At 45.3% G+C, this 13,221-nt stretch overlaps 2 protein-coding genes across 2 annotated transcripts in view; one reads left to right on the forward strand and one right to left on the reverse strand.

Moving 5' to 3' along the window:
• Window positions 1–582: 582 nt before the first annotated feature.
• Window positions 583–1,687, reverse strand: LOC116527200 (collagen alpha-2(VI) chain-like). Its single transcript, XM_032244078.1, has 3 exons — window positions 1,653–1,687; window positions 1,394–1,594; window positions 583–1,022 (listed from the first exon to the last, which is right to left on the reverse strand). Exons 1-3 carry the CDS (start codon window positions 1,685–1,687, stop codon window positions 668–670), a joined length of 591 nt encoding a protein of 196 aa, XP_032099969.1. The 3' UTR covers window positions 583–667.
• Window positions 1,322–13,221, forward strand: part of NEBL (nebulette) — a 690,461-nt gene continuing 678,561 nt past the window's right edge. Inside the window, exons 1-2 of the mRNA XM_032244129.1 lie at window positions 1,322–1,754; window positions 3,028–3,122. Of these exons, the coding sequence (XP_032100020.1) occupies window positions 1,686–1,754; window positions 3,028–3,122 (164 nt within the window). The 5' untranslated portion in view covers window positions 1,322–1,685. The remainder of the gene's footprint in view (window positions 1,755–3,027; window positions 3,123–13,221) is intronic.

Here is a 13,221-nt window from a genome sequence, read left to right on the forward strand (position 1 = left end):
TTTTTGAAACGACAGAAATATTTGTCAGAGCAGTGGCAGCTGGTATGTGGCATGATTGAGTCTTAATCTGTGTACTAGCAACGGAATGTGTTCGCTTCTTTGTTATAACCAATTTATAGTAATCCTAGCTGACTCTTCCTAGAGCTTCCCTTGAGCCAAGCTGATTGAAGCACTTCAGAATTGCTGACTCATTTAATCCTCATGGCAGGAGGCTAGAAGCTGTTGGCTAGCTGCATACTTATTCCCATTTTGTAGATTAAAAAACTGAGGCACAGAGCCACCAAGAATTTGCACAAGGTCACAACATTAGATGGCGGGGTCAGGCTTTAAACCCAGGCTGTGTTCCATTCATTTGGCTGCCTTTCATCAAGTGAGTCCAATAACCTGACCTCTTATTAAAAGGAAGAAACGATTCCTGTTCCCGTTGGTTTCATCCTACCCTGAGCTTTCTACTTGATTTTCTGGCTCTTCTGGTTTGGACCATGACTTTGTAATTGCTTTCCTTAATGCAGGTGAAGAACTTTTTCCCAGATCCGTGCGGGGTTGAATTGCAAAACAATACAATGTATATACATCCATGCACACTTAAAACGAGCAATGGCCATTTATTAATCAAGAGAGGCTTGACTCGGGCCTAAAATGACCAGTCGCTCTGCAAGGACAGATGTTAAAAAGCGCGGAGTCTCGGAGCGGGTGAGAGAAGGCTCTTTCCCATCCAGGATCCGAGGACTTCCCGCGGGCACGTGGGGTTCGCGTCCTCTCGGAAGAGGCCCGTGGGAGCGGGTGCAGCGCAACCCCTGGCGCCTCTGGGACGTGTGTCTCCGGGCTCCCCGCGGATCTCCCGGCTCCCAGGCCTGGGCGCGTCGCTGAGAGCAGCAGAGGCAGTCTCCGCCCTGGGACTGGGGGCCGCTGTCCCCGGTTTCACCCACAGGAGGAGGAAGGAAGGCGCACCCTGGCCCCGCACTCCCCGCGACCTATGGGTGCCGGGGACGTCAGTCAGCCTGGGATGAGGGTGCCCCCGGCTGGGGAAGAGAGGAGGGAGAGGAGGCAGTGCGCGGGTTTGAGCACTCTCCCCACCGGTGTTTGTCACCTCCCCCGCCTCGATCCCTCCCTCCCCAGCCGCCGCCCACCTGGGCTCCCCGGCCAGCAGCCGCGGTGGCGCGAGGCTCGCTCCCCAGGCCTCCCAGTCGCACCCGCGGCGGTCTGCGGAGCTCTCCGGGTCTCTGCCCGCCTCCTCCGCTGCTGTGCCCCCCCTCCCCGGGTGCCCGACGCGCACGTTCCCTGCCACTTCGGTCAGGGCGCGCCGGTGGGTTTGGCCTGCGCGGCGGCGGCGAGGCGGGGGAGCGAGTGAGCTCGAGGGGCGGGCGCGAGTGGCTGTGTGAGTCACCCGTACCTGGAGTGCGAGCGACGCAGACCCAGAGGCGCGGAGCCGGAGTCGGAGCCGAGCCCCAGCGTCCGCGAGCCCGTGAGCGCGGCCGGCCTCAGGCGCCAGACCCCGCCGCCCTCCCCTTGCACTCGCCCGGGGCCCGGCGCCGACTCCCCACCCGGCGCCCGCCGCCCGCCGCCCGCCGCCCGCCGCCCGCAGCCCTCCCGCCTGCCCGGAGGCGGTTCGGGGCTCGCCGGGGGATGTCACAGCGGCTCCTCGGAGCCACCAGCCGCCGACGTCGCCCCCGGGAACTGCGATCATGAATCCCCAGTGCGCCCGTTGCGGAAAAGTCGTGTATCCCACGGAGAAAGTCAACTGCCTGGATAAGGTGAGCGAGGGGGCGCCGGGCCAGCCTGGACCTGCCGGGCGCCGGGCTGCACCTGCTCCGAGAAGTTTTGGCACCGGGGATGGAAAGCGATGAGTGGGTCGGTGCGTGTGCGTGTGCCTTGGCACAGGGGGAGGGCGCGCGAAGGAAGACGCCTGCGGGAGTGTCAGATACCATGCTTGGCGATTCGATCGTGATGTTGGAACCGGGAAGGGCTTTTGTCGCGCTGCGGGGCTGCGCGACATCGGCCGAGCCGCTGCGGAGGGCGCATGGTAGTGCGCGGCCCCGGGGCCAGAGGGACCAGGCTGGGCACGGGGGGGGGGGGGCGCTTCGGCGAGCCGCGCCCCCTCTACCTCCACTGGTGTCCCACAATACCCCCGCCCCCCTCCCCACAGATCCGCCAGAGTCCCCACTTCCCCCGCCCACCCCCAGCGCCTCCTGTGACCGCGGCGAGGGGGAGAGGCAAATAGTAATTACTATGTCATGGGGCGGCCGCTGCCGCATTGCTAAGAATAATCCCTGCCGGAGAGCCCGGCTCAGCGCGGCAAGCTGGACCCACGGGTGTCTAATCCACCTGGTGGGGAATTCCAGGGGAAGTGGTTTTGCAGCCAGGTCCTTCCAGCCAGGGACGGAGATGAACAGCCGGGGAAAGAGCCCTCCAAGCGCGATCCGATCCGGAGTGACTGACAGTTGAAACCAGCCAGGGGCGTTCTGGGGAAATTTGCCTCTGAAGATACAAATGCTTCGTTAGCACAAGCTGTCATCCTGACAGTCATTCCGAGCAGAGTCCGAGGTCCAGCATTTTAGTGGAAGTTGATCAGGTGTGGGGGTACTTACATAGCCCTCCTCCAGCCCCCTCAGCTTGCCTGACTTCTGGTGAACACATATTTATTGAGATCCTACAGTCCCTGCATTTAGACACTTTGAAGTGGATTCCTTTTGGTTTTAAAGCCACTCTCTGGGCCCCGTTTCTGCATTAACCGAGCTCAGAATTCTTTTCTGGCTGTTCACATAAGTGCTGTTTCGACAGAGCCTTGACAGTTCTTTCATGGTGCGTCAGTATATTGGGGTGGGTCTTCCTTTAAGACTCAGTTTTCAGAGCTGGCTGCTCTATTTACTGAGCTGAAAGTAGGTAAACACGTCCACAGTTCCCTACACTCATTTTGTTGTAGTATTTTCAGCTACAGGGACTCCGAGGCACTAAAAAGCCTTCTTTCTCTGCCCATCCTGGTGAGAACTGGCATGGTACTGAATTTTTAATATGTTTTTTTTCCAGTATTGGCATAAAGGATGTTTCCATTGTGAGGTCTGCAAGATGGCACTCAATATGAACAACTACAAAGGCTATGAAAAGAAGCCCTATTGTAATGCGTAAGTATTGTCAACATGCTTGCCAGGTGTGGCACAGCCTCAGAGCTTGAGAGCCAGTGGACCTGCCTGTTCTGAAGAATTGACTCACTGTGTCACCCAGGTGTGTCAGTGGCCAGTTACCTGTTTATGTCGCAGACTCTGGCGCCGTGTACTTTGTGGACGATCACTGCTTTTTATGCCTTTCTAATGTGTTGGGTAACTTCTATGTGACTTCAACCAGGTTAGTTTTAGAGGTTCACAGTGTTGCAGACCTAGGGACACTTATTAGAAGTGCAGAACTTCCCCACTGAGAACGTGTGGGCTCTGAAGTGCATGTCAGGTAGATTTCCATTTTAATCCTGTGTCAATTTCCATTTTAATCATAGGATGTTGCCATACTGCAGTTTCATACCTGAACCTAGTTGCTATGGAAAGGAGCCTTGCTCATCTGGTCTTAGCTGAGACCACTGCGGAGATTCTGGGCTTAAACAGGAAATCAAAGAATGGTTTGGAGAATGGAACCAAAGACATGGGTGTTCCTGGCTAGTTAGTAGTAGGTCGGTTGTAGTAGACCTACTGCAGTAGACCGGGTACTTCCGGCTGGTTAGTGCTGTAGTAGGTGGAGATTAAAAAAGGTAAGCGTTCTTTGGAAGGCTGTTGTGTAGGCATGCTGCTAGCCTAGAATAGCAATTAGCTAGCATTTATATTGTGCTCACCATGTGTCAAGCTCTGTTCTAAGCACTTTATACATACCGATCATTTAATCTTTATAACGACCCTGCGAGTTAGGGGACACTGCTATTACCCCCATTTGGCTGGTAATGAAAATGAGGCTCAGGACGGGGCTTAGATCACTCCTGGAGGCTGCTGGCAGTTTGACTTGGCTAGTGTTTCCAAATGTCTACCTTGCTGCCCCAGAAGCACATGTTTCTTCACTCCTATGAACATCCCCTCACCCCAGACTATTTTCAACTGTAAGCTCTTGGCCCTGATGGTTTAGTTTTCTCACCAGCTCCCTTATGAGGTTGGCATGAACTGGAGGCAGCAGAAGGGCCTCTGGACCCCTGGCCTTTTGGCTGGAATATTGCCATAGATTCTTCCTTCCTACAGTGTTTGAAGTAGGTTCATCATTCAGGTCTCCTGGAGATGGAGGGCCTGGGATTCATTCATGCTTCATTACATACTGACAGTGTGTTATCACAGGCAGTAAATTTTAGGTAAGTAAATGGAATGTACTCATACCTCTCTGGTGAAGAACTTAAAAAATATTCATCTGGTGAAGACTGTTTAATATTTGTGTTTCCTTAATCCTTAATGCTTATAGGTAAATGAGAAACTTTTCAAGAAATCAGAAAATGGGGGTATTGAACAGAATTCAGGACTTTCTTGGAGAGGAGAAGTCCACAGATATTCCCCAAACTTTCTGATGTTTTCAACCCTCTTATACAATGCTTCCTATTGGAATAGCCTGACGCAAGAATGAGGTTTCGGTGTCATGGTTTCCTGCTTCCCTTCCAGAGACCCATAAACTACTGGTTAAAGATCAAAGGCAGGCATAAGGAGAAGGGAAAAGGCCCCAACCACCCATAAACGGGATAATTGTTCTTTGGTTAAAGGAAAGTGAACCATTCTTCCTGTAACTGTTTCAGTCGGCAGCCTGATTCCATCAGGCTTTATGGACCACATCAGGATTCAGGATTCTTTATAGGGTAGGGCCAGAGTTTAACCCCAGTGATAACAATGCCTTTGGGTGGCCCTGGCAGGCCTGAGGGGATTGGGAGGGAAGGAGGAAAGAGAGAGAAAGAATATGGGGAGAGGATAGCAATTACAACAAGGAGAGAGAACTGGATAAGGGAGGAAAAGAAATGATCAAAAATAAAAAGACAGAAAAAGGTGCAACTGAAATAGAGTTCTTGACTGCATTGGGTGGCTTGAAAATTATTTAGTGCTTATTGCTTAGTTCGGATTCAATCTAATTTAAAAAGTTTGTAAGATTCTGGATGAGTCAGGAAGGGCTATTTTGCACTTGGACTTAGTAGTGATGAGTACCCAGAAATGTTGAGAGTTGCCTCCCCCCACCTTTGCAAAAAATGATTCTACTTATGAAAAAGAAACGTTCTGCTCTATTGCTTCATAGATCTGAATTTTATTTTTAATACTCTCAATATACATGTATAAAATGTTTATAGATTTTTCTCTCTAACATTTCTCATATGATTCCAGTACATTATTATTAGTTTTAAGTTGAATTCTGGGGGTTGCACCCCAGGATTTTTGCTTCATATTGAACCTGGTAGTCCACTTTATTGAGCAGATAAATAGGGGAAAATAGGAATCTATCCTTGTGAATGAATGAGTAGAGAGCTGATATTTAAAATTTACCACTAGAAAATGGAGCCTGGCAAAGTTTTGGGTTCTGCCTGCTTTGAGGGTTCTGGGCTCGAAGGTCCCTGCTGTCAGTCCGTAGTCTGCTAAGGATACGTGTTGCTGTGTAAACTGGCTGGTCAGTATGGACTGGCCTCTGGGGATCCTGATGCATCTGCTCTAATTTAGGTGGTGCATGTCAATCAGCTGTTCCATGTGGTTGTGGCCAGAGGGCCGCCATAATTTCTCTGGGTCAATGGTAGAAAATTGATTCTCTAATGTACACTGCTCCCAGAAAATGAAACATTTGCTTTTCATGTAATGCAATATTTTATCTGTACCTGGTTTGGTTCAGAAGTCAATGTGTACGCATGCTTAAATGAAAACAACTCCATCTTCCCCAGTCACTTTTTATTGTGAAAATTTTTTTTTTGTTTTTGTTTTTTTTGAGACAGAGTTTCACTCATGTTACCCAGGCTGGAGTGCAATGGCACGATCTCGGCTCACCACAACCTCCGCCTCCTGGGTTCAGGCAATTCTCCTGCCTCAGCCTCCTGAGTAGCTGGGATTACAGGCACGCGCCACCATGCCCAGCTAACTTTTTTGTATTTTAGTAGAGACGGGGTTTCACCATGTTGACCAGGATGGTCTCGATCTCTTGACCTCGTGATCCACCCGCCTCGGCCTCCCAAAGTGCTGGGATTACAGGCTTGAGCCACACCGCGCCCGGCCCGAAAATTTTCATACATGCAAAATAATTGAAAGAATAATACAAGGAACATCTATATCTCCTCCACCGACGTTCAACTGTTATGAACATTTTGCCATGTTGGCTTCATGTTTTGATCCATCTAATTATATGTCCAAATATTTTTATTATGTTGGACCATTTTTCCATTTCATACATCACGTTGGTTTCATACATTGTGACATTTCATCCCTAAAAACTACATCATGCATGCAGTAAGAATAAGGACATTTTCTTAAAGAATCACAGAGCCTTTATTATGCCTAAGAAAATTAACAAATGTGTTATTATAACATCTTATATGTTGTTTATTTTTACATTTGCTCCATTGTCCTAAGGATGTTCTTTATAGTTGTTTTTTTAAAAACCAGGATCGAATCAATGTTCATACTTTACATTTAGCTGTTATGAAAGTGACAACTTTTCTTAGCTATTAGAGATTCAATATCAGTTGTTCTAGTTCTGCTATTTTTTTCTACTGATTTACAGAACCTCTCCCCACAGTTTCAGGAAAAGGACTTAAGTAGCTTTTCTTATAACATACATAATTAAATGAAGAACCTTTAAAATAAATACTAAGAATATGCTTAAAAATTGGAAAGTATGAACTTAGACATTTAGAATTATTTTAAGAAAACATAAAGGTTTCCTATTTTAATCACTACCTGAGGGCATTCTTTAATGGAATGAAGTAGTGAGTACTTCTTCAGGTTAAATATGTTGCTTGTTTATATTCTCATGTGTTTAGAGAAGAAACAAGTATTCTGTTTGATTTCATGCAAAGGAGAACATGTATAAAATATAATTTACATGATATTTAAATTTTGATCTTTCGATAGAACGATCAAAGTGTAATACACACTAGATGTAAGATTGGGCATAATACTCATTTCGTTCCTAACACAGCAGTGCACACTATTAAAATATTTAAAAACAAACTGGTCTATTTGAGTGCGTGCCATGTTTTCACAAGCCTTTATGTTTCATAAGCAGGCAATGGATTCTTTAGCATATTTAGGATTTTTTTCACCATGGAACTTGCAAAGAAATGAGGACTAGGCAAAATTCTTATCACTAAGAGGTGCTGAGAAAATAACACTAGATGATTAGACAAAAAACATAGCTAATATTTCTATGTGAATTTATATGCCAAGCTAAACTATAAACATTTTGCTACCCAGCAAGCCACACAATGAGTATAAATCCTAAGACCATTTGTCAAATAAATTATTTAATTTGATGTGCGTATAAGTCAAAATTGCATTTACTATGTCTTTGTAAAATATACATCGGCTCTTAAAATTTCCTGAGAGGCACTACCGCTTAGAAGTAGCCTGCCAGTGAATGACCAGCTAATGTGTTCTCACCAAATCTCAAGTTATATTAGGTCTGGGGTGCCACCAAGGAACAATGCAATAATTTAACATGACCTTGCCAATAATTTCCCCCAAAATTATTTGGGCTGAACATTATTTGCAGACATATTTTTGTGCTGAACATTTGTTCTGACCTGCCTACATTTACTATATACCTATCTTAGTCAAGCGTATCTTTAATTATGGGGCTAAAAGAACGCAAGTATCCATATGATGTGTCTTTAGTGATCCTTCCAAATAAGATTCCCTCTCATCAAAGAGTTTCACTTAACATGGTTTTGGAAGACTTTAAAAAATAAAACAGCAGGCGCTGACTGTTGTGTTTACTTTCGCTCTGGCTGTGTTCGCATTCCCTCTTGTGAATATTTATTGTCTTTCTATTGCCCGGAAGAGGCTGGGCTCGGTGCATCTCATGACGAGTCACCCAGAACGGTCAGCACAGTTCCGCCAGCCCGTGTTGAGTGTGATTATCGAGGCCAATGCTCCGCTGCCTCTCACGTACCATTTCGCTGCTGATCACTCCTCATTAGTGCCTTTCCTGAGGGTAATCAGAGGACCCAGAAGGAAATTAAATTGAAACCTAAGAGTATTTCCGCCATCTATTTTTCTTATCTGTGGTTGGGCCTCTGAATTTGGTTCTAGAACACTCCAAGGACTTGAGTTATCTCAAGGAGGTTGATGAAATTCCTGCTATGAAGTTAGCTTTGATTACAAAAGAATGTGTCATGGAATACAACATGTTGTAATTGGAAGTGCGGAGCTAGATGGAGCTGGAGTTGAATCCTGACTCCATCCTGGCCGACTGAGCCAGTCTCTGGATGGCCAAGCATCAGTTTCTCCATTTATCAAATGGGCATAGTAATACTGAACCCATAGGGCTATGTGAGGAGTAATGAAACACCAGGAAAGCCTATAGCCCAGTTTCTGGGACATAGCAGACCTCCAGGAAACAGTAGTGTCCTTCTTTCCTCATTGGTACTTTTTTGAGGGGTGAAGAAAGAGTGGAGAAGGGAGAAGAGCAAGCACATCGATAAATAATGGGAACTCACTCACACCTATTAAAAGGTTTATGCCAAAATTTTTCACACTGCGGGCTGCTACCCGTTAGAGAATTATAACCATAATTTAAAGAAGGAAGAAAAGAGAATGAAAGAAGAGAAAACATCGGAATTCATTTAAGTACTAAAAAGAGGATTGTTTTAGCAAACACATTTTTTTCAGTGATATGGGTACGTGTGTATGCTGGATCATGATGTAGAAAATATTTTTTTTTTTTTTTTTTTTTTTTTTTTTTGAGACGGAGTTTTGCTGTTGTTGCCCAGACTGGAGTGCAATGGCACGATCTCGGCTCACCGCAACCTCCGCCTCCTGGGTTCAAGCAATTCTCCTGCCTCAGCCTCCCGAGTAGCTGGGATTACAGGCAAGCACCACCATGCCCAGCTAATTTTTGTATTTTTAGTAGAGACGAGGTTTCACCTTGTTGACCAGGATGGTCTCGATCTCTTGACCTCGTGATCCACCCGCCTCGGCCTCCCAAAGTGCTGGGATTATAGGCGTGAGCCACCGCGCCCGGCCGAAAATATTTTTTTATTGGAAGTGGTGATTGAAAGGTGTGAGATACATTAGTTTGGTTCCATATTCTTAATGCCTCATAGATCAGAGAGCATTGAAAGTTACTTGTAAAGTACAATGTCATGCAGTAAGTTTGTGAATCCTAGCAGCCACGCTGCTGTTTGTGCCAGTCATACCCCACCCCACAGCTTTCTCTGGGATTCAATCCAACACAGTCATCCCACAGGTCTCAGTTCAGCAGTAAGAGACCACACCATCCTGTGCAGGAACGACGAGCTTACCTGTCTGTATCCCCTGAGGGATCTGTCCTGTGTATCTGCATATCCCCTGAGCCTGCCATGTGGATGAGATTGGGCACATTTGGGGTGGTATGGCCATAGATGAGCCTGGCATTTAGAAGGTACTTGATAATATTAGGCACCTTAGTGACTATGAGGACTGTGTTGGCCTCTGCACTTAGCCCCCAGTTTAGGATGAGGCCCAGGCTAGTTTCTTTTGGGAAGGCAGACAGAGTTTACATAATCCAGAAGAACTGGATTAGGATGAGGCTTTGAGGAGCCTGATCCATCTGGACTGGTAGCCAGGGTTCACTAAGCCTGAATACCAAGGGATAAAGTATCCCGCTGTTGGGACAGGCTCACGTCTTCTGATCTGTAATGAACGTAATGGGAATTTACTTTCACCACTTAGAGGTTTGGTTTCAAAATATGACATGTTTCTAAAAACATTTCTTATGAATGCTCATTTATTTCCTTCTGGGCTAAATTAGAGTTTGTACAATGGGAAAATAATTCCCATCTACCAGGGACTTTATAGAGATTAAATGGGGAAATATTTGTAAACTTGAGACCATCGAATAACACCTAAGGGCCCAAATGTCAGTCCATTCTTTTATTTATAATAATGAATGGAAAACTGTTGTCTCATATTTCTCCCTTAAAGATAAAAGGTCACCTGGTTAAAAGTGACCATTTCTATCAAAGGAATCTGTGGCATGTAAGAGTTCTAGTTATCCATCCACTGCAGTGTGCCCTGCCTGACTTTTTAGTTACATACCTCGTGGAAAAAATTAGACCTTTGCCCTTTCACATAGTATCTGACATGAGAGGATGACAGTTTTCTTTTTTCTTTTTTGGTTATAATTGAATGATTGAAAACAAGGCAAGGAGATACTTTGAGCCAAATAAAAAGGTTCCAGTGTATATGTAAAATGATCTGGTTCTCAGTTACTGTATTGGACCATTGGCAATATCTAATGCATTTTGGTATCTTTTGAAGTCGTTGTAGGGAATCACATTTACAAATCACACTCTGTGTTCTGTCCCATTTGAAGATGTTTCTGAAAGGTGCCTTTGATGTGTAAGTTCTGCCTGTTTATGATGATGTATTTATTATGGAATGATGTCAGATTAGAAAAGACTTTGAGATGAAGCCCAGCAGATCTCTCCTAAATCACGGCGAAATGCAAGGTTAATGCAAGATCTAGATATGTGTGCTTAAAGCTATATTGATTATGTGTCAAGGGCCTGTGCAAGAGTACATTTCAGTAGGTCTTCTTTAAATGTTTTCAGATGAGTGCTTTACAGAGTGGTCCCTAGGACATCAGGGAGTAAGAGAGATACAGACATAGCCACGCATGACACCCTTGTCTTTGAAGGCTTTGAGCTCCTTTAAGTCTCTAGAGGAAGGAGAAATCAATTATTTTTCTGTTCTGTTTCAGGTTTTTTTTTTTTTTTTTTTGAGGCAGTCTCGCTCTGTTGCCCAGGCTGGAGTGCAATGGTGTGATCTCGGCTCACTGCAACCTCTGCCTCTCAGGTTGAAGTGCTTCTCCTGCTTCAACTTCCCAAGTAGCTGGGATTACATGCACCTGCCACCACACGCAGCTAATTTTTGTATTTTTAGTAGAGACAGGGTTTCACCATGCTGGCCAGGCTGATTTGAACTCCGGACCCCAGGTGACCTGCCTGTCATGGTCTCCCAACGTGCTACGATTACAGGTGTGAGCCACCACGACCAGCCTCTGTTCAGTTCTTATAGTTAGTGTTACTAGGAAGACTTTGACTTTTAGCTTTAGGAGACTTTGGCTTTGGCATGGGATCCAGAATAATATTTATGAGCTGAGTACCCAGAACATTTTAGCAACTAAGTAAAAGGATTATTATTGATTCTTCTATGCTCAGGTTGGCTATTTGAATTCAGCAAAGTCCTGCCCATGGGTCTAACAGTTCTTCAGGCGTCTCTAGTTGAACCTAGATATGGACACAGACCTAACCTTGAAAACAGGAAATGATGAGAAGGACCAGGTTTAAGCGGCAATGATTGTTTCTTCCATCACTGGAAATCCCATATTAATTTTATTTATACTTAGCTGTGCATTTTTCTTAGCACAGTCTTTGAGGGAGTTGCTTTGCATTTGACTTCTGTTTACTTTTTCACACTCTCTGTTGACTCATTCTTATTGAATTCTAGGAGAAGGCAGAAGAGAACTAGTTTGATGTGTGCATTCTTGAATAGCATCTGATTGATAACCGGACCGGTGGTCTGTTGTACTTCTCCATCAGCTCAGCGGTCTAAAAAGCCATTTGGATAAAAATCTTTGATTAGCACTCCAATGCTCATTACCCATCAAAGGCAGGTGCAAACCAAACACAGAGAACTTGGAGAAATAGGATGGCTGAGATCAGCCGAGGGTCTATAGATCTGGGATGTGGAGCAGGAGTTGGATGGTTGCCTGCCAATACTGAATTTGGTTTTTAAATATGACTCCTGTATCCATTAATTGATCCAGAGTGTGAATTCCAGCAAATTCAGGCAATGCATGGAGTGGCAAGAACACTGCAGCTAACACACACGTCAGTGCAGAAAGACGTGCCCTGTAAGTAGATGTATTTTTGATGGCTTGTTTGGATAACCTGCACTGTCTTCTCCTGCTTACTGTCTGCACTATCTGCCCAGTCTCCTGGGCTTTATGCACTTCCTGCCACCACAGTTATTTTCTGAAAACATGGTTCTGATCACACTATTCTGTTGCTCAAACACCTTTGATGGCTTTGTATTGCCTATAGGAAAAATAAATTGGGTTTCTGTTAGACATTCAGGACTTTTCACAATCTACCACCTCTATCCGCTTCCATTTAACTTCCTTCTGTCCAGCCACACTGGTCTGCTAGCTTTGAAACCTTCACCAGATTTCTTAACCGAAGCCTCAGTATCCTCATCTGTAAAATGGGTATAATAGACTCTACCTCAGAGAATTAAGGATTCATTGGAATATCCAATCTAGTAATGAGCTTAGCAGAGTTTCAGGCACATGGTAAAGAATTAATAAAAGTTAGATATATTTATAATATTATTATTAACTAAACACAGTGATTTGACCCTTTACTCATACTGTTCTTATGCCTTGGAGTGACTTTGATCTTTAAGGCACATATGTAAGGCTGTGCCTACCTTTGCAAAGATATTCTGAATCTCTCAATCAATTACTGAACTCTTTCTTTGTGCATCCACTGTACTTTGTATGCCTCAATTACATCACTTATCAAAGAGCCTGCTTTGCATTACGGTTGCGTTTGTCTTCCCATTTGAGTTGGTTTCCTGCTGAGATTGGAACATAGATGTTCTCAGCCTGGGGTGGGAGGTGGGTTGGGGTAGGCGAGGTCAAGTCAGCCTGTAAGAGCTTTGCTCCTTGAAGGGACTACTTTGCTTCTTAAAGAGCAAGTGTGTGAGGAATTGAGAATGGGTGTTACAATACTGCAATGCAATTCTGATGCCATTCATGTGGTGTTAGCATCAATTCTGCAAGTGGAGGATACAGACCCCAACAAAATTGCTCTCACTTCAAGTCCAGGAGTCCCTAGATCACCTACACTTTGGACTAACTGGCTGCAAATTTATGAGTCCCCACAACCCCTTATATGATAATTAGCTGGAACCATTCACAGGGCTCAGGACAGTGCTGTACTTACGATGATTGTTTTAGCATAACAGTTACAAATCAAGATCAGCCAGATGAAGAGACACTTAGGGCAAAGTTTGAGAGGATCCTGGACATGGGGCT

The sequence above is a fragment of the Sapajus apella genome, unplaced genomic scaffold (genome assembly GCF_009761245.1).
Source record: "Sapajus apella isolate SASKATOON/1434 unplaced genomic scaffold, GSC_monkey_1.0 scaffold53, whole genome shotgun sequence".
In the NCBI taxonomy this organism is placed as follows: domain Eukaryota; kingdom Metazoa; phylum Chordata; class Mammalia; order Primates; family Cebidae; genus Sapajus; species Sapajus apella.